Here is a 20454-nt window from a genome sequence, read left to right on the forward strand (position 1 = left end):
TTTTCTTCTGTTCTTCGCTCCTCGATTTTCAGTTCCAAGCAACCTTGAGATCAACAATAAAAGAAAGAATACTCAAGTATGAAGTTCATTACTGCTATCTCTGTTCTCCTCGCTTTGGTGCCACTAGCATGACCGTCAAAGATTTTACCCTCAACCGTTACACTCACTGCAATGAAAAGGTGGTCTGTCTTAACTACCGCTGGCGCAAAGATGAACATCATTATCAAGTGACACAACCATGTACGCTGATTCCCAAGGGTTCTGCGCTCTCTTGGCTAAGTCTGGGACCCTTTGCCCCGTTCCTACCAGTGTTGTTCAAATCAGGCCTTGCTCTCGTATACATCTTTTATATAACTTAGCTCCACCCTGTCTCTTTCATAGTCCTGAGGAAAATAAATTAATTATGATGCCCAACTATTTCGTTTTGCGCCATCTTCAAGTCGTCTTATTTGAACAAACATGGTCTTTTACACGCGTCGTGTACATAAACTATTTCAACCTTATTCTTTTTAAAAATAAGAAAGGCAAAAAAAAACAATAAAGACGCGTTGACCAAAGGTCTCCTGAACAATTGCCTTCCGACTTTGGTCTTTCAACTTCCTATTTGTTGTATCGTTTTTTTTTTTTTTTTTTTTTTTTTACTTTTATATATCGTCTTCACTGGGCTCGACTAGATTGCACATGATCAACGTTCGCTTAATATTGGGACTCATGATTAATAAACTAATATTAAAATAGCAACAATAGCCCCCGTGACTCGCTTGTGTTAGAAGAGAGTGCGAAGATTCTAAGGTATACAATGAATGGTATTCCATGTATTTTATGTGAGATTTCGAGAGATGGATTGCACACCGCGGAAGAATTTTTTCTTCTTGTTTTGTTGCTGTTTGTTTCGTGAACGTTCTTTTCTCTCCCGTTTGAACTCAGCCTTGGCCCTTTTCCTTCTTTTGGCTTCTCTTCCTTTGTAAATACTTTTATCCCTCTTCCTTCCTCGCTCTGTAAATACAACTTCTCACCCACCACTCCTATCTTTTTTCCTTTTTTCTTTACTTTTTTTTCCTTTCTTGCTTGAACTGTAAATACATTTTCTCACCCTTCCATTTCACACAAATGGCCATGCAAGCTCCCAACTATGGTGCCAGCGGAAGCATGCCTCCAAACTATTCTCAAGAGGAGCATGCACCACTGATTCCAAAAACCTCAACCGAGGGCAAATTCACACCAAACGCACACTACAACGACGTTTGGGCAACTGGACTTTTCCTCCTCAACATTGCTGCCTTCACTGGTCTCAATATCTACTCATTCAAGTCCTATGCCAACAACCTCGCCAACCCTTTTGTAGTTCTTGAGGATGGCAGCAGAGTTGCCACCAACGCCTTTACAATCGACCACTCGCTCTCTGTTTTAGCCCTCACGTCTGTCGCTGTAACCTTTGGATTGGCTTTTGGCTACTTTATCCTCATCCAGCGCAAGACCGCTTTCCTCGTCAAGTTCTCTTTTCTCTGCAGTGTCTTGTTCACCATCGGCTTGGGTGTTTTACAGATTATGTCCGGTAGTCTCTTCTGGGGCGCATTGTCTGTTGCCGCTGGTGTGGTTATCCTCTTCTTCTACAAGCTCTGGGCAGAGCGCATGCCCTTTACTGTTCTGCTCCTTCAGACTGTCACATCGGTCACGCGCAAGTACCCAGGTACACTCGCTGTACGTATTTCACGCATGATCAATATTTTTTTTTTTTTTTTTTTTCTCTCCTTGGCATAATTCGCATAATCCACATAATTCTTCCACGTTGAAACGTTGTAGATGTTGCTGACCTAATATATTTGTCCACTTTTTTCATTTAATACAAAAATACAGGTTGCTTTCTCAGGTCTGTTTACACAGATTGCATGGACCACATTCTGGGTCTTCTCCTTAGTTATCAACTACTCTGTGTTTCAACGCATTTCAAACTGCAGGGCCGACGACTCGGGAAATAAGAGCAGAGTAGTCTGTGATAACAATCAGCTCTACATGGTCATGATCTATCTCAACTTTGTCATGTTCTGGAATACAGAGGTAATCAAGAACGTTGTTCACGTGACTATTTCTGGAGTTTTTGGCGTCTACTACTTTTTCGAGGGTTCTGCTGCTGGCGCGCCCGAGTCACCTACGTTGGCTTCTTCCAAGCGAGCCCTTACTACATCTTTTGGCAGTATCTGCTTTGGCTCCTTGTTGATTGCCCTTCTGCAGACTCTACGATACATTCTCAACTCTCTCAAATCCGATTCAGACGATGGCTTCATGCAGTTCCTGGCGATGTGTGCAGATTGTATTCTCAGCTGTCTGGAGGGTCTCTTTGAAATTTTCAACAAATTTGCGTTTACTCAGGTGGCCATTTATGGCAAGCCTTTTGTCACTGCTGCCAAAGATACTTGGGAAATGATCAAAGACCGGGGCGTGGATGCAATTGTAAACGACAGCTTGGCCGGCAATGTCTTGGGCATGGGCACACTCTCGGTCGCTTTGCTCAGTGGACTCTATGGTTATCTCTTTATCAAGCTTGTTCAGCCTGGTTTTTATGAAAAGGACGATGAAACGCTTGTCATTGTCTTGGTTGTTCTAGTTGAGATGATTTTGGGAGCAGCCATGATGTCTGTGCCGAACAATGTGATTGATTCCGGTGTCACTACCACGTTTGTAGCCCTTGCAGAGGATCCACAAACGTTGCACAGGACCAAGCCCGATCTCTATCGCCAAATTGAAGTGCACTATCCTGGAGTTACCCACAACGTCCGTGGTGATCGTGTTATCCGTGATTAAGCATATACGGATTAATAGGGAAGAACAATCCATTCGGTGCAGCAATACTTTTTTTTTTTTTTATTTTTATTTTTTTTTTTTCCTACACACTTTGTTTGAATGGATTCCAGACTTTGAGGATATCAATACAAATAAAAAAAAAGGAAAAAGAAAATCAGACATAAAAAGTTCAAATATAATTGTTTTCATATCTACAGCATGACACTCATAGTCCCGGATCTTTTTTTTTTTTTTTTTTTTTTTTTTTCGGGCTGAGCAGAGATTGGCAGTAGCAAGAAAGTGTGTGCTGACACGTGACCCGATCGCTCCGCAACTGGTTGACAAAAAGTCCGGAAGAACGGACATCCGCTGAAGCGAACAAATGTGACCAAAATGTGAGAATGGGGAAAGAGTACAGCTTTGTAATGTGCGTTGGAAGGATGCGCTTCGCTTTAGTTTTTTTTTTTTTTTTCTTGTCTCTACGCGGCAAATAGTTCTTCACATTCTTGGGTTGCTCATTCCCTTTGGTTAGTAAAGAATTGCGGCTCGCCTTGTCACCTTAAATATTGCTCTTATCCCTGTAAATTTCCCTTTACTCTCTTTCATCCTTCATTCCTTACCTCTCTTCTCGACTTGCTCATTCCATTTGTTGGAATAGAAACACATTCTCATTTTTTTTTTCCTTCTTCCTTCCTTTCTTTTCTTCCTCTTACTTTCAGCCCCGCCCCCACTCCCACTTTACTCTACTGCTGGAAGGAAGAACAAAACTATTGCTGCGTTCTTTATATCATAGATCACCAACTATAGAAAGCCAATTGTACTATATACCCTACGAAATTTGATTTTTATTTTTTTTATTTTTGATACAATATTGTTTTTGAACCTTCTCTATTGGGAAACAATTCACAATGGATCCCAAGTCAGACAGTGCTCGTCTGCGTTTGGAGCAGCTTACCAGGACCCTGTCGCATTCAGCGGACTATGTTATTGAGGAGAATCCAAATCGATTTGGAGGGTTGATCATCTCTGCTACCAAGAACTATTCTGATTCTAAAGATGGTAACTTTTTTTTTTTTTTTCCTTTCTATCTTCACTTTCACCCTCTACCTTTTTTTTTTTTTTTTTTTTTTTTTTTAATACAGCTACAATTGTATGCAATGCGATGTGACCCTGATATTTCTTTTTTCCACTGTTACACACCTGTTGGCACGAACAGCTGGGACTTTTTTAAAATTTTAATGCTTCCTTTTCACGTGGAATTTTTTAATCTGTGTAATCAGATGGCACAGACAGTGGGATCTTAACATTTTTTTTTTCTATTAATTATCCTTTTCGAAAAGGCTATGGTGAAGTCCGCATTGGCGATGTCACAGTTGCTGTTAGTCCTGCTTTGAACCCTGAGTTTGTACCAAACTATGATCAACCTCTCTTTGAAGATTCACAGGTAGATCAATTGGATTTATACATAGGGGGGGGGGGGGAATATTGTATTTGGAATGATACTCAATTGAAGTTTTTTTTGTTTATGATGATGACATAGGAAATCCTTCGTCACCTTAGATGGTAAATGTGCTTGCATTTTGGAAAGATTCCATTAAAGGCCTTTGATTCCTTTGAAGAGATCTAGCACAGCTCGTATAAAAAAGCGTACTCATGAATGTTTTTATTATACATCATAATATATGTTTAGGATGATGCAAAAGGATAAGTTACGACAGGATATGTTCTTGATCGGGTATGTTCTGAACAATCATCCATAAATACTTTTTTTTTTTTTTTTTTTTATCATTAAAACTACAGGAAGCATCGACATTAACCCTTTTTTTTCCTCTTTCTCTGGTTGAAAAAATAGGCCACCTGGTCATCTTCGACGCTCTATTGCTCTCAAGTTTGCAGAATTGTAAGGAAGAAGAAGAAAAAGAAAGGTTGTTGCTAATATTGCCCAATGTTTCTCTTTTACCTTGCTAACACAAATCCCCTTTTATAGAACGAACCGTGAGGTCGAGTATGTTCCGTTGTCCAAGGATGTGACAGAGAGTGATCTGAAACAGCGCCGTGAGATTGTTGGGGGCACTGCCTATTACGTCGATCAGGCTTGTGTTCGAGCAGCAACTGAAGGGAGAATCTTGATTCTGGATGGTATTGAGAAAGCTGAGCGCAATGTCTTGCCTGTGCTCAACAACTTGTTGGAGAATCGGGAGATGGCACTCGAGGACGGCCGATTCCTTGTCAACCCAAAGCGATTCGATATGTTAGTGAAGGAGGGCGGACAGTCTGCGATTGGTACCATGGAAAAGCACAAATTGGTCAAGGTCAGCAATGACTTTACCGTGATTGCTTTGGGTCTCCCAGTCCCTCAATATGTGGGTCATCCATTGGATCCGCCACTTCGCTCTCGTTTTCAATCTCGTGATGTTAAGGCGCCAGGATTTGAGTCGCAAATGCACCAACTAAAGGCTCTAGCACCTCATTTACCACAGGATATGCTTGAACGTTTGCTTTCAGTCTCCATGGTCTTGGGTTCTCAGCACTATCAAAACCTCGGAAGTGACTCTTCTACAGCAGCCATGACCAATCAAGTCGCCATCCCCGAGTTCCCAGTATCGATTGAAAACGCAATCAAGCTTCTCAACAATTTCCAGGATACTCAACCTCGCTATGTACTGGATCTTGTCTATCCCTGGCCATTGTTGCCTACCTGTGAGGCCGAACAGCGCAGTTTGATCGAGTCAACCTATCAGCGATTCGGTGTGCTAGGACTGGGCCGTGACGACGAAGGCTTTGATCAGGATCAAGGAGCAATTATTCGTCAGTGCGATTCTACTTACAAGGTTCTCGACATTGCGCGATCCGGACCTACTACTGCACATGCAACCTTTGAGCACACCTCCGGCAAGAAAACCACGGTAGAATTGCATTGCGGGCCTTATCCATTCGAGCCAGCAGAGTACTTTGTGGAGACTCCTTACCACATGTCAACGCTTGTCGGTATGCTTATGGCCCACTCTGTTGGAGACTTTTGTGTGATTGGGTCCAAAGGTGTGGGAAAGAGTGCATTGATGAGACATTTCGGCAAGAACCTTGGTTACAAGGTCGAGTTTATTCCTCTTTACAAAGACATGTCGTCACGCGATCTTTTGCAGCGCAGAAGCACTACCTTCTCTGGTGACACTATCTGGGAGAATTCTGCCCTTGTAAAAGCCGCCATGTCTGGAGCCTTGGCTGTGATGGATGGTATTGACACATTGTCGTTTGGAACCATGGTTTCGTTACAGCGTTTGATTCATGAGCGTGAGACAGCTATGCCGGATGGCCGTAAGCTCCTCCGCCACTCCCATTATGATCAATTGCAAGCCAAGTATGGATGGAGTCAAAAGGAGATGGAGAAGAAGGGACTTTTGCGTATTTCACCTTCATTCCGTATCGTGGCCCTGGCTAGACCAGTGTCAAGCGGAACAGAGGGCGGAAAGCCTGGATCTTGGTTATCTCCAGAGATTGTCAATATGCTTCAATTTGTCACTGTTCGACCTCTTTCTTTGCAAGAAGAGACACAGCTTCTGGAGACTTTGTCGCCCGGTGTTTCGCCCGAGAGCTTGAGCCTATTGCTCAAGTTAGCGAACCATCTTCGAAACTCGCCTGATGAGACCATCAAAACTCTTTCGTCTGCAATGTCAACTCGGTAAGCTTTTAATTTTAATTTTTATTTTTATTTTTTTATTTTTTTAAACGTACTCGATCTTAGAGCTTGAAGAAGCGTTTACCGGAGCTAACTTTTTTTCCCCTTTTTTATTGTCTCATAATTCTTTCTTATTCTTGTAACAAACGTATAGTCAGTTGATCCGTATTTGTCGTCGCTTGGCTGTTTTCCCTAACGAGAGTCTCTATGATTCTGTCCATAAAGTTTCCCTCTCACGATTCTTGCCTTCAATCGCTAGAGATGCATTGAATCAGCTCCTTTCCACAAATGGAATCATGCCAAAGGCTAAACCATACAAGGCAAACGAACTTGAGATTCAGGTCCTTCCTAGTAGAGAAAACCCTCAGTCACTTCGTATTGGGCCTATTCAGGAACCCGTCCGGCAAGATTCAAATCCAGTGTTGATCCCCAACATTGTCTTTCATGAGAACCCTAAACAGACCGAAATTCTGATGGAGATGCTCAAGGATTTCCAACTGGGTGAGCATTTGTTATTGATTGGTAATCAGGGTGTTGGTAAGAATAAGCTAGCAGATTACTTCCTTCAGCTCCTCAAGCTTCCTCGAGAGTACATTCAGCTGCATCGCGATACCACAGTACAAAGCTTGACGGCTACACCATCGATCGTGGATGGTGTGCTACAATATGAAGACTCTCCGTTGGTCAAATCTGTTCGTGATGGGTATATTCTGGTCATTGATGAAGCTGACAAGGCGCCGACGTATGTGACCAGCGTGATCCGTAATTTGTTGGAAGATGGTCAGATGGTCCTGAGCGATGGTCGTCGTATTGTCTCCAAGCCCACGGAAGGAGCCAATGAAGTAGAGATTGTGATTCATCCAGATTTCCGTATGATCGTTCTGGCGAATCGACCTGGCTTCCCTTTCCTCGGAAACGATTTCTTCCGAGAAGTGGGCGATGTCTTCAGTTGTCATGCTGTCGACAATCCTGATGCAGAGTCAGAAATGTTTTTGCTTCGCAAATATGGACCAGATGTTCCGGAGGAGCTATTGTTGAAGTTGACAGCAGCATTCGAAGACTTGCGTGTATTGGTGGACGAGGGTTTATTGTCATACCCATACTCGACTCGTGAGCTAGTCAATGTTGTCCGTCATATGCAGCTATATCCCGAGGAAGGCATTTCACGTATTCTCCAAAATGTGTTTGACTTTGATCAGTATGATGCAGACTCGAAGGAGATGCTGATCGAGACCTTCCAGAAGCATGGTATCCCTGTGGGTCTCGAGTCCGAGTTTACAATCCAACTTGGTAAGCAGATTGAGGTGAGCGAGCCTTTGTTGACTGAGACTTGGAAGAAAGCAACAGATTCTCGCTCTATGGAGTGCAACGTCAAGTCCCAGCCAATTGTATTCCGAGGAGGCTGGAATGTGACACCAGGCGTGGCCCGTGATCTGGAAAGATCTGAGGGACGATCTGTTGTTTTTTCGGAGCAACTGTATCACTTCAAGATTCCAACACGGGGAGAGGCCTTGGATATCGTTTCATCCGAGAAGGGTAACCTGTATGCGATCTCGACCAATCCCGTGACGCTCCATTTTATTGATGCTGCCCATCGTACTGTCAGGAGTGCGGATATGTATGAGTACTTCCCTCTCCAGAAGGCGCCACCACGGTTGCGTTTGGCTCTTGTGCAGACACGTGTGGGTGGGCGATTTTTATGTATGCACAACCCGAGTGATAACTCGTTCCTGTCTCTGGATACGGACAAGAGCTCGATTGTGTCCGTGATGTTGAATGGTCTAGCGCCTGTGGCATCGTTAATGGACAAGTCTTTGGCAAACCAAGGATACATTGCGTTCTTCCAAGAGAACCGAGCCAACGTTGTGGTTGTGGATTTCAACTCGGGAACTCAATACATAGTGGAATTGCCGATCCAGATTGCAGCGTTTTATATGATTGATGTGCACTTGTGGTTGGTCAGGGACTGTCAGAATTCAGATTATTATTTGGTGTATGCAGCAAACAACAGCAGTACGTCCGCACCTGTGCCAGACCGTATCCAACGGGTATCAGTGACTGGTATGGGAGCAAAGGCGAAGCATCGTCTGACCTATGTCTCTCCTCCTGTGGTTGAGCCAGGCAAGAGTAACAGGTATGAAAACAACTGTTCATTTTTTTCACATTGATTTCCCAAAGCAACTATAAGCACTAATTATATATACATTATATACATATATTATACAACAAAAATAGCGATATTCTTCGTATGCTTCACACTACGAATGATAGTGTAGTGATGGCTATGACCAAGAACATGGAGCACATTGTCCGTAACCAGGACCCTGAGGCTGCTATGGATGTGTTTTCGTTTATGCGACCTCTTGCGGACGAAAATATTCGAAATATGTATTCAAATCTTCAGAGTGCTTCATTGTACATGAGCAAGACTCAACAGATGGCAAAGATTATCCCTTCGCCTGTAAGATTAGTCCTCTTTCTTTTATATATGTATTTTTTTTTTTCTTCTTTTTTCTTGCTTTACATGCCCCTTCTACCGTACCGCTCTAACGTTCCAACTTTTTTCAAATTATTATTACTATTTTATGGTCACAATTAGAGCGGAAAGAATGAGGGTCATTTGGAGCTCTTTTCGCCCTCTGAGCGTCGTATCTGGCGTGTTCTGATCCCACTATCGATCCCAGTGACGAGCACGTTACGTGCAGATGCACCTATGACGGGATTCAAGGGTGTGCAACAAGATCGGATTGTAGCTTCGATGACTGAACTTGTGGATGGATCACTTTTGACAATGGATAACTCTGGGTTTGTCCGTGTCTGGCAGATTGATGCTGCAGACCTTTTCCAGTCTGCCAGTACATGGAAGAAATTGGTGGGCACTCTAGATTCACGCACGCTGGCGATCCTTTACAAGGATGAGCAAGGGCGCTATGTAAATGCAAATGGGGAATTAGTTGGGCCAGATGGTAAAGTTATCGTTGATGGAGAAGGTGAACTACCTCCTGGTATGGACAGTGTAGGAGGGGACTCTGACGGTGGCAGTAGTGGTGGAGGAGGTGGTGGTGGTGGTGGAGGCGGTGGCGGTGGAGGAGGGGATGGAGATGGAGATGGAGGTGGTGAAGGAGACGGGAACGGATCTGGATCAGGATCTGGAGTGCGCACTGGTGCCCCAGTGGAAGGTCGCAAGCCGAATTTTGACGATGTCTCTAAACTCGATATTGTAAGTTTTGAGGTTTTTGACTTTTTTTTTGCTACTATATTCTTTTGTTAAAGAAAAAAAAAAAAAAAAAAAAAAAAAAAAGGTCAATAGATCCCTAACAGTATATACATTTTTTTTTTTTTTTTTTTTTACGAACAACGAATAGCGTACCACTGCGCCTCCTCCAAAGATGATCTCAGATGCTCAGATGGAGATGCACAATATGACGATGCGCAAACACCTCGAGTCGATGAACATGACGACGGCGGATGCGAAACTTTATATGGCATATATGGAGAACGTACAGCGCGAGATCCGAGAGCTCCGAGTGATTTTGGAGTCGATCGAGGCCAAGAACAAGGAGCGGGTGTGGCTTAAGAATCAAAGTTCGGGAGATCTGGACGATACAAAGCTCATCGAGGGCTTGACGGGTGACCACAACATTTACAAGCTTCGAGGGGACCAAGACCCTGAGATGGGATTCCAGCAAAAACCCAAGAAGATGTACTTTGTGTTTGATCTATCAGCCAGTATGTTCCGTTTCAACAACCATGACGGACGTCTTGAGCGTTCTATGGAGGTCGCATTGAGTAAGTTTTTTTTTTTTTTTTTTTTTTTCTTTTCTTTTCTTTTCTTTTCTTTTTTTAAAAAAAAAAAAAAAAAAAAAAAAAAAAAAAAAAAAGTACTTTTCATGAAGACTAATTTATATATAAATGGTTTATAGTGATTATGGAGTCGTTCCGCAACTTTGAGCACAAGTTTGAGTACTCGATCATTGGGCACTCGGGTGATTCGCCCAACTTGGAGTTTGTGAAGCCAGGGCGGTATCCCAAGTCGGAGAACGAGGTTTTCAAGGTGATTTCACAGATGAGTGCTCATTCACAATACTGTCTTTCTGGAGACAATACGCTTTCGGCCACGTCAATGGCGATGCGTGAGATTGTGAAGGAAGATGCAGATGATTATATTGTGGTGGTGCTATCGGATGCCAACATTGGACAGTACAATATCAAACCCGAGGACCTTGCACGCAGTACGTTAGGGGAAAAGAAAAGAAAGAAAGAAAAGTCTTATGTATTTTTATGTGTGTATATATCATTTATATCGATTTAAGACAACTAACATTTAGCTATTTCTCTTTGTTCTTTTAAAATAGTTCTTCGATCGGATGATAGGGTGACATCGTCAATGATCTTTATTGGATCATTATCGGATCAGGCAGAGAAACTGAAGGGCGCGTTGGGATCGCATGCACATGTCTGCATGGATACAAAGGAGCTGCCTCAGATCATCAAGTCGATTTTCTTGTCATCTATGGTTAAATAAGTCGGTTATGAAGAATAGAATCGAATAGACATTATAGAAAACATATGCATTACACAGACAATGTTACTCCTCTACTGTCTTTGGATGAGTGCAATGCATCTATCATCCTTGTTACTTGCTTTCATGACAAATGCTGTATGTGTCCCATCCCCTATCTTTAGCCCTCCTTTTTGTTGTTGTTGTTGTAAAAGAGATTCGTGGTAACCATAAAGCAGTTTGATGCACACTGCGTCAATACTGGTTTGTAATACATACTGCAGAAGGGGAATGGAAGGGATCAAGGAGGAGAAGGAGAAGGGGGAGGAGAATGAAGGACGGTTAGGTTTTTAATTAATGCTGATGGATAGTATCATATATAAATACAGTATATAAATATACAAACAGTAGCATCTCCATGCTCACCCGCTTTTCTTCACTCATCCCTGAAAGCAAATAATAAACAAGGACAGGAAGAAGAGAGCCATGGAACTGGAACCGATTCCTTGAACAGTGGTTGGTGGTTGCAGAGTTGATGTTGATGTTGATGGTAAAAAGTATGAAAAGAGAAAGAAAGAGAGAACAGTTAAGCAAGTGAATCCACCTCCTTTAGCTCTAAAATGGAATGGGGTTTGCATTCGCCCTTTATTTCTTTTCCTTCAAGGACTCTATCCAACTATCCTTTTGCTTTCTTTTCCTTTCTTTTCTTTTCTTTTCTTTTCTTTCTTTTCTTTCCTTTCTTTCCTTTCTTTCTTTCCTTTTCTTTCCTTTCTTTCCTTTCTTTCCTTTCTTTCCTTTCTTTCCTTTCTTTCCTTCACCCTTTCACTCACTCATTCACTCTCTCACTCTCTCTCTCTCTCTCTCTCTCTCTCTCTCTCTCTCTCTCTCTCTCTCTCTCTCCTTTTCTTTTCTATCCATAATCTTTTTTTACGCTTGACCTTTTTGTAACCCGTTGATCCGTTTGTCCTGTCCCAATTGACACCATCTTTTTCTTTAATTGCTATAATTACTTTAAATTATATTTTATTTACATTTACACTTTTATTTATATCCTCGCACGGTTCAACTCTCACCTTCTCCGCCCCCTCTTTTCTTGAACATCTTGTTCCTGCGTCCACTCTCCTCTCCACTTTCAACCTATTCTTCTTCTTCTCATTGCTGTTCATTGCATTCGTTTTTTTTTTTTTTTTTTTTTTTTTATACTTTTTTTTTTTTGCATTTCATGAGAATGCAACTTTAACCATTATTTATTTATTTATTATTTTTATTCTAGTAACGAGTAGCGCACACATTTTTTTTTTTTTTTTTTTTTTTGCTCGTACAACAACTTCGCCCAACAAAAAAGAATTTAGACTGCCTCAATTGATCTTATAATTTACACTTTTATTTGAGTATTTTTTTTTTCCCTTCTTCTTCTTCTTCTTCTTCTTCTTCTTCTTCTTCTTCTTCTTCTTCTTCTTCTTCTTCTTCTTCTTCTTCTTTTTTCATCCTTCGTCAAGAATACAAAAAAAAAAAAAAAAAAAAAGCTGATCATGAATTTGGCACAGGCTGTGGCATCAAACGACTTAAATTTGGTACGGGAGTTGTGCAGGAATGGACATGATCCCAATCAGACGTTCGCATGTAGTCCACGGCAATCGGCCTATGCGGTTCAACCGATCATGGGCCATGCAGAGAATTTCGAACCAGATGATATCCTCTATGGAGTCACCCCCTTGAATTTGGCGGTCCTGAACGGAAATGAGGAAATCGTACGAGTCTTGTTGGATGCAGGCGCAGATTTGAATAAGAAGGATGGTCGAGGAAGGTAAAAAAAAAAAAAAAAATTGAAATTATACAAATATATATTTTATTATATTTATATTACAATTTATTACAAGTTGCACATCAGTGGTTATTCTTTTTTTTTTTTTTTTTTTTTTTTTTTTTTTGTTTTTTGCTGTTGTTGTTGAGAGCTATCCAGGGGAAGTGCGTGTGCGTGTGGGGAGGGCAAAAAAAAAAAAAAAAAAAACCAATTACAATGGCAGTTACAGGGGAAGATAAAAGGCGGGTGAAAAAGAAAAAAGGAGAGGAGAGGGGGTTTGTGCACGATCCAGGTTTTTTTCTCTTTACTCACTAAAACAAAATTTATTTTAATTCTATTTTATTTTATTTTATTTTTTCAATGATCTTAGAACGCCATTACTTTGTGCAGTCTATGGCTTGGACACCTTGACTATCACCCCCGCCAACCTGGCATTGATCTCTCAGACCACCCCTGCACATCTTTCAATCTTACGCAACTGTATCCTCCCACACCCCTCCATCACCCTATCAACTTTAAATGCACCTCAGGATGAGATCAAGGGTATCACCCCACTATGTCTAGCCAGTTACCTGGGTAAAGAGGTCGTCGTCCGCTGTTTACTCGAGGCTGGTAAAGTTGATGTGGATGCTACAGATAGAAAAGGCGCCACTGCGCTCATGTATGCTGGTAAGGACTAAAAAAAAAAAAAAAAAAAAAAAAAAACAATTGTTTTTAATGCATTAATTGCTATAGGGTCGATTCTGTAACAAAAAAAAAAAAAAAAAAAAAAAAAGAGCTTTCACTTTCATGCAATCAAACAGGAAAAAAAGATCAGTGAAAGAACGCATTGACAATAATGCATCTTGTTTTTTTTTTTTTTTTTTTTTTTTATTTTTTTATATAAAAAAAAAGCACGAGATAGACACATGTCTGTTGTCAAGACATTGCTTCGACATGGTGCGTCCCCGGATCTGACTGATAGTAACGGTTGGTCCTCGATCCAGTATGGTCAAATGTACCCTGAAATTGTTCAAATGTTTGAAGAAGCACTCCGGTGCAAGAGGCCTGAGGTCATGGTAAAGGAAAAAAATCAAAAATCAAAAAAAAAAAAAAAAAAAAAAAAAACACTGTCTTTTCTAATGAGCAAAAGAGTCCTAGAGAAATTGAACTATTGGGTACCTGTATGGATAATATCAGTTCTAACCTGCTTTTCCCCATGTTCCTTGATCCTCCCATTTTTGTTTGAAAAAAAAAAAAAAAAAAAAAAAGCATCTGTTGACACCTCCAGAGTCTCCGCAACAGTCTCGAACAACATCTTCAGCATTGGATCGATCTGCCGATGGGTCCAGTAACACGGCTCTTCCTTATGCTCTCTCTCAAAGTTTGGTTCGGTACCCTCTCTATTATTCAAAACTCTCCTCCTTACTCTTATCCCTTCCTGCTCCACAGAATGTTGGGTCAAAAGATGGTGTCTTGAGCCTCCGGCAAGCAGGATCAGCAACAACTCAAGACAGCACCCAACTACAGCGAACAACTCATGCAGCTATTCTGGAAGCGATTAAATTGGGTGATTACATGACGCTGCAGTCCTTATTGATGACCCCTCCTACATTACAAGATAACAGCAGCAATAATAGTAGCGGTAATAATAGTATTATTAATGGGAGTAATAGCACTGCTGGAAATGGAGGAATCGGAAATATAGCACTGGTGAACTATCATGATCCACAGACAGGCTTGACACCATTACACCATGCTCTCAGGACCCGTCCATTGCCCTCCATGGAAACAGTAAAGATTTTGTACCAAGCGGGCGCAGATATGAATGCACAGAGTCACTATGGTCGAACTGCCTTACATCATCTCTGTCGCTTCAGTTTAGAGCAAGCACTTACACCATTAAACGACGATAACGCCGCTAGTTCACCCTCAACGACACTAAATGGAGGGCCCGCATCAGCCAATGGCCTATCATCGAGTAACAGCACTGTAGATGAATCAAAGGGAGGTCGACGAAAGAACCGATCTCGGACATTGACGAACGGATCTGCTGGATCCAATCATTTGGTGCCTAATGGAAAAGATCAGGCTAGCTCATCTGCTGCCTCCACAACATCATCCAATGATCTATCAACAGGCGCGAACGCTTCTCGACATGCTCATGCAAATCATCCGGATACATCTGTTCTCAAAACAGCCTCACCCGAAGAGATCCAACGAGCCTCTAAACATCTTGCGAATTGCTGTCGACTTTTATTGCGCCTTGGATCTCTGGTCAATATTCAGGATCGACACGGCAACACCCCTTTACATTTTGCGGTAGAGTACGGTGGAGTATTGGAGGTTGTCAAAGTGTTGGTACAGGAGGGGGCAGATGTAGAACAACGTAATACAAAAGGATTGAAACCTTTGGATGTGATTCGAGGCGTGCAATCGGAAGAGATGCGATGTATTCTTGGTAAAGTGAAAAAAAAAAAAAAAAAAAAAAAAAAGTTCATATTCATATTCATATTGAGCGTTCTTACCAACTAGTTTTTTTTTTTTTTTTTTTTTTTTTTTCTTTTCGCAGAAAATGGTCGTTCAAAATTGGATAATGAGGACGGCGATACGACCTCCAACGCCTTAATATCATCACAACAAGTTCGTGATAGTATTCTCAAGCCTCTTAATCTTCCAGAAACACTTCATGAGGTTGATTTCCAATTCAATCAGGTCCTTCAGAACCTCGAACACTATCAGAACCATACCTCAGTTTCCATTGAAGCTTCACTTCAATATATCACGGACCAGATCCTCCTTGGCTGGTCACCGGGCTATCATAACGCCAGTGGACAAGGACAGTCTCAAGAAGAATACAATACCGATTTGATGGCGAGCCTAGAGAACCTCAAGTATGAGCTCGAGAGCACCTACGAACTGCTGATGATCTCTGAGGAACAATACCGAGATGTGATTACATTCTATGAATCCGAGTTGAATGAGATGACACGTCAAAACCTGACAGTCTTGACGACTTACGACTCTGAAAAGTCCAAGGTAACAGGGCTATACGCAATCTACACTCGACTGACTGAGCAACTGGAGGAATTAGAAGCCGAGAATGAGGGGTTGAAGAAAGAGCTTGAGGAGAAGAAAAGACGGGGGTTAGTCAGCTTGGGTCGACTCGTCCACGGAGCGATGAGTGGAGACTGGTCCGGTACTCGCAGTGGGACGGGCAGCACCCTAGGAAAGCATAAGCCGACAACACCAACAGAAGCAACATCGGTGTTGACACGGAAAAAAAGAGATCTCTTAGAGGCCGCGGCGCTCGATGATGGACAGCCTTCAAGGGATGAGGAGACCAACCTAGAAGGCCCCCCTCCTCGACCAGCCATGGTGCTTGATCCACAAGATGCTTTGACATCTACGGAAGCCAATCATTCCTCAGCTCCAGATCCAGAGAGCTCGCTGAGTGATAGACGTTCAATGTCCTCCCACCGGCCCACATCTCCATCTCAGACAATATTGTCATCCTGTGAAAGCGAGCCTGCTCTACACACAATCGCGGTCCTGCTACAAAAGGTATCGCTTCTGGAGCAAGAGTTGGCCACCAAGATATATGATACCAAAGAACGAGATCTCCTTGTAGGAGAGCTTGAGGACTTGATGAATGAGCAATCCAGGGTTTTCCAAGAGGAAAGCAAAGCCCGCGAAGAGCGTGTCGAGAATCTCATGTCCATGTTAACTCGTGCGGAAGAAGGAGGGGAGGAGCAGGTACAGGCATTAGCAAATGAGCTGATGGCGAAGATGATGGCTCAAGCAAATGAAGTGGCAAGGAGACAGCGTACCCACAGCGAATTCTCGCATTCATCTGTAGGGGGCGCAAGCCGCAGCACATCTGCTCGGGTTTCAGGAGATTGGACCTTTTTCTTGAAGAGATCGGCATCTACATCTGTAGGAGAGGGAGGAGCACCACCAGTTGTGCAGAAGGATCTTGTGGCGAGCCTCAGGCAGGAGATAGAGTTGTCCAAGCTGCAGATATCAAGGCTAGAGCTTGCGAACGCCAACCTCCAGGAGAGATGGCAACAAGCCATGAAAGAGCTAGAAGAGATCCGTACTGCAGAAAAAGCAATGTCTGATAGCGCAAGCGATGTGGATCAAACAGTTGTGGGTCATCCATCCACTTCAATGTCCTTGACTATGGAGAGACAACGGCCTCGAGTGACGACATTTTATGTCCCGAAATGGCCATACCATCCACAGGATGAGCCATTGATGCTGACACTTGACAAGGACAATCAGCTGCAGGAGGATATGCCCTCTTTAGAGGAGATCGAACTCGTCTTTGAAATCCTGATGGCCAACTTGGCAGAGATCTCTCGTGATGCAGAAGAAGCAGACCTGCGACTCCAAGAATGCAAACGAGCCAAGGAGCAAATTTACCACAGATGTCTCTACCTCGATGATCTCCAAAAAACGTTGGAGGAAAAAGTAGAGACAATTGTATCTCAGCCCTTCAAGGCCAATGAGGCTCAGCTCAATTTCATGGAGGAGCAAAGAGAATTGCAGGCACAAATTAATGAGGTGATGGAGCAGGCAGAGTCTGTCACAGACCTGTACAATAAGCTGAAAGAGGACTTGCAGAATTATAAGGATGAAAAACAGGCACGTCTTCGAGAGCTCGATAATGTCCGCGATCTGATGCGCAAGATTGGTCCCCAGGAGCTTCTAAGAGGGTTATTGGCCAAACTGGATCATGCCATTCCGGATGATTCGGCTGCACAGGGCCGTCGGGAGGTCATTGCGGCAGCTGTGGCTCAAGGAATGGAGCTAGCTGCCGAAATGGCGGCCGAAGAGCATCATCGTAATGGCGAGCGGGTCCCATCGCATCTATGGCGAAATTCTTGCAGTGTGGTTGATGAAGGGGATGAACAAGATGCCATTGACTCGAGGTTGTCGACGGCTTCAATCGACTACTATACTCAGTCTTGCTCTATTAGTGATCACAAGCTCTTTATCCAGTCACTTTGCTCGACCCTTTACGCGCTCCAAATGACCACGACACACCAGATCGCCAGTCTCAAGAGTTCTTTGGCAGAGTCGAGAGCATCTTTGGTCTTGGCAGATCAAGAGCTGTCAAACCTGAATGATCAAATCGCAGGCCTTTATGAGGACGTAGGTACACTCAGAAGCGAACTGCATGAGCTTCAACAGGAGCTTGATCGGTTAATCCAGCTCCGTAAAGCAGAAGTTGAGAAGGTTTGGGAGATTGTTGGAGAAGTCAGGATCGATGAGAATGGCGTGAATAGGGTCTTGGAGGATGATGAAGATGATGGTGATGGTGATGATGAAGAGTCGGTTTTGAGCACAGACATCCATCGTAAGAATTCGATCCAGAGCCGAGCATTGACTAGGAGTACGATCTATGCTATTGAAAATGGAGGTGACAACCCTCTGCTGCCTAATGATGGCGCTGGATCAGCAGAGGCTGGAGCTGGAACTGGAGCTGGAACTGGAGCCGGAACCGAAGCTGGAGCTGGAGTGAATGGCGATGGCCATAGTAATACCAATAACCGTAGTTCCGTGGTCTCCCAATCACTATCCATTACCCGTGCAGAGCGAGCCTCAATGCTTCGACAGAATTCATCCCGGCTTTCAGGGTGTGAAAACGATGAGGCGATGAGCCCCGAGTTTTCACAGACTTCAGAGTTGGACCGATATGCTCTGATTTCTGCAGAGATGGATAAGTTGCGGTCACGGCACCTTCACTTGCTGACGACTATTACTGAGTACAAGAAGCAGATTACGGTGATCAAGGATCGTAATCTCAAATTGGTGGCGACGTTGTTGGACCGGGAGAGGGTTCGATTATGGACTGCAGATGGACAGGATGAGGTTATTAATGCGATTGTAGGACAGCATGGTCACCACAATAGCCATAACACTCACAACCATGTAGCGGCAGTAGCAGCGATGGCAGCGTCTGCCAATGCAATGTCGTCATCACTTTCTTACAACGGCTTTAATATCAATGGGGGTCAGAGCTTATTATCAGGAGAGTATGTATCTCGAGTAAGTAGTGCAGTGGTAAACAATCAATCTACTATGAGCATGGGCAATGGCTCGAGTTGCACGTTAACGTCGAATATGACAACGTCAACAACATCAACATCAACATCAACATCAACATCAACATCAACATCAACATCAACATCATCAACAACAGGGACCAAAAAGCATCATATGAGTTTGACCGCAGCAGAGGATGGCATCAAGTTATTGCGATGTCAATTAGAGAGGATCCGACAATCAGAGATGACTAGGTTCACAGAGATGGGGATTGGATTGACTATGAGCTATTCTGGACTTTATCCTTCGAGTGTCTCTGAGGTGGGTGCAATGACGATGGCCAATGGATTGGAATCGAGTAATGGGTTTATGGATTCACAAAGTGTACTTCTTTCAGGAATCTGAATGTCTGAATATTTGGACAGATGGTATTAAGTAATCAATAATGACACGTTAGTGGTTAATAAAAAAAAAAAAAAAAGTGAGACAGGGGTTTGGTTGTTACAGACTAGTTTTACAACCTTTTTTCTTTTTTTTTTTTTTTTTTTTTTTGTACCTATCATGATCCATGATCCATGACAGGCCAGGTTTCAATCTCATTAGTCGTTTTCTAGGGACCAAGGAAAGAGATGATTCGACTTGATTCGGGGGGGGGACAAATGAACGTGCAAACAAGAAGTATGCAGAGTAGAGTTTATCCTTTACACCTACGCTTATACATATGATCTACGAATACGCACTGAGCGGTATTTGGACATGGTAGTGACAGAACTTTTCTTGGTCTGCATGATGAAGAAAAAAAAATAAAAAAAATACGCAATACAAAATGCTAGAAAGGAGATCAATGATGACTGTATGCACACATGCACATGACATGACTACGCAATCATAGTTTTTTTATTTTTATTTCGAACAAAGAGTCGCGTGTTTCAATTTCCCTTCATTGCCACTTTTGGTTTGTTGGGCCCTGTATATGCCCTGTATATGAAGGCGAACTGACCAAATTGTACATGTACATGTAGGACAAGGGGGAGGGGAAGGCGAAAGGAGGAGGGGGGATAGGGTGGAAAAAAATTTTCCAGGGGGGGCAAAGAGGATGCACGCATGCCTATTTGACATAAAAATACCGCTGCAATAGAGTTGTCTTGGCTTTGAATTGGATTTATCTGAGTGTACAATTTTAGCATTAGAGTTTAGTGTGTCTGCATCTGTTTGTGCAACGAAGGGCCTGCATGCTTGTTCCCATTTCAGTTTTTTCTTTTCTTTTTTACCCAGATTATGATCCATTCTTCTCTTTCCCCTTTTTTTCACTCTAAAAACAGAACAATTCACAAACACATGAAAAAAAAAAAAAAAAAAAAAAAAAAGCTGTCTAACAAATTGGACGAGGCAAGAGATGGAAGGAACCAGATCAACAACAACTGAATGATAAGCATCAAGAGGTAACAGATTGAACAATTCGATATTTCGCACGAATGTTGATCGTCATGGTGATGAATCCGACTCTCTAGCATCTTTCCATCAGTTGTACATATGAACAATAATGAACAATTGTGCCTGCTTTTTTTTTTATTCTTTTGCTGTTGTTTTTTTTTTTTTTTTTTTTTTTTTCTTTTGGGCTGGTTTGTACATGTATATACCAAAATCAATTGGAGGACTAGA

At 42.6% G+C, this 20454-nt stretch overlaps 4 protein-coding genes across 4 annotated transcripts; all 4 read left to right on the plus strand.

The window, feature by feature from the left end:
- The first annotated feature begins 886 nt into the window (after positions 1–886).
- BCR41DRAFT_329469 (plasma-membrane choline transporter-domain-containing protein) lies at positions 887–2854 on the plus strand. The gene is made up of 2 exons (XM_022021728.1): positions 887–1701; positions 1858–2854. Exons 1-2 carry the CDS (start codon positions 1111–1113, stop codon positions 2800–2802), a joined length of 1536 nt encoding a protein of 511 aa, XP_021875571.1. The 5' UTR covers positions 887–1110; the 3' UTR covers positions 2803–2854.
- A 416-nt stretch (positions 2855–3270) lies between these two features.
- Positions 3271–11047, plus strand: BCR41DRAFT_426690 (AAA domain-domain-containing protein). The gene is made up of 12 exons (XM_022030763.1): positions 3271–3840; positions 4122–4225; positions 4322–4344; positions 4472–4516; positions 4634–4681; positions 4769–6460; positions 6612–8591; positions 8693–8918; positions 9057–9677; positions 9823–10246; positions 10381–10689; positions 10813–11047. The coding sequence occupies exons 1-12, from the start codon at positions 3690–3692 to the stop codon at positions 10980–10982; spliced, it is 5793 nt and encodes a 1930-aa protein (XP_021875572.1). The 5' UTR covers positions 3271–3689; the 3' UTR covers positions 10983–11047.
- Positions 11048–11492: 445 nt separating this feature from the next.
- On the plus strand, positions 11493–11934 carry BCR41DRAFT_229692 (hypothetical protein). The gene has a single exon (XM_022020060.1). It carries the CDS (start codon positions 11584–11586, stop codon positions 11893–11895), a length of 312 nt encoding a protein of 103 aa, XP_021875573.1. The 5' UTR covers positions 11493–11583; the 3' UTR covers positions 11896–11934.
- A 550-nt stretch (positions 11935–12484) lies between these two features.
- On the plus strand, positions 12485–19247 carry BCR41DRAFT_390656 (hypothetical protein). The gene is made up of 5 exons (XM_022028256.1): positions 12485–12765; positions 13133–13431; positions 13657–13820; positions 14014–15202; positions 15314–19247. The coding sequence occupies exons 1-5, from the start codon at positions 12491–12493 to the stop codon at positions 19195–19197; spliced, it is 5811 nt and encodes a 1936-aa protein (XP_021875574.1). The 5' UTR covers positions 12485–12490; the 3' UTR covers positions 19198–19247.
- The last annotated feature ends 1207 nt before the right edge of the window (positions 19248–20454 follow it).

This window comes from Lobosporangium transversale (assembly GCF_002105155.1).
Source record: "Lobosporangium transversale strain NRRL 3116 chromosome Unknown BCR41scaffold_75, whole genome shotgun sequence".
Classification (NCBI taxonomy): Eukaryota; Fungi; Mortierellomycota; class Mortierellomycetes; order Mortierellales; family Mortierellaceae; genus Lobosporangium; species Lobosporangium transversale.

Excerpts from the sequence above, each read along its gene's own strand:
- BCR41DRAFT_329469 (XM_022021728.1), top strand. The coding sequence starts at position 1,111 with ATGGCCATGCAAGCTCCCAACTATGGTGCCAGCGGAAGCATGCCTCCA. Across the intron at positions 1,702-1,857 it reads AGTACCCAGGTACACTCGCT|GTTGCTTTCTCAGGTCTGTT; the intron begins GTACGTATTTCA and ends ACAAAAATACAG.
- BCR41DRAFT_426690 (XM_022030763.1), top strand. The coding sequence starts at position 3,690 with ATGGATCCCAAGTCAGACAGTGCTCGTCTGCGTTTGGAGCAGCTTACC. Across the intron at positions 4,226-4,321 it reads CTCTCTTTGAAGATTCACAG|GAAATCCTTCGTCACCTTAG; the intron begins GTAGATCAATTG and ends ATGATGACATAG. Across the intron at positions 4,517-4,633 it reads CAGGATATGTTCTTGATCGG|GCCACCTGGTCATCTTCGAC; the intron begins GTATGTTCTGAA and ends TTGAAAAAATAG.
- BCR41DRAFT_229692 (XM_022020060.1), top strand. The coding sequence starts at position 11,584 with ATGGGGTTTGCATTCGCCCTTTATTTCTTTTCCTTCAAGGACTCTATC.
- BCR41DRAFT_390656 (XM_022028256.1), top strand. The coding sequence starts at position 12,491 with ATGAATTTGGCACAGGCTGTGGCATCAAACGACTTAAATTTGGTACGG. Across the intron at positions 12,766-13,132 it reads AAGAAGGATGGTCGAGGAAG|AACGCCATTACTTTGTGCAG; the intron begins GTAAAAAAAAAA and ends CAATGATCTTAG. Across the intron at positions 13,432-13,656 it reads CACTGCGCTCATGTATGCTG|CACGAGATAGACACATGTCT; the intron begins GTAAGGACTAAA and ends ATAAAAAAAAAG.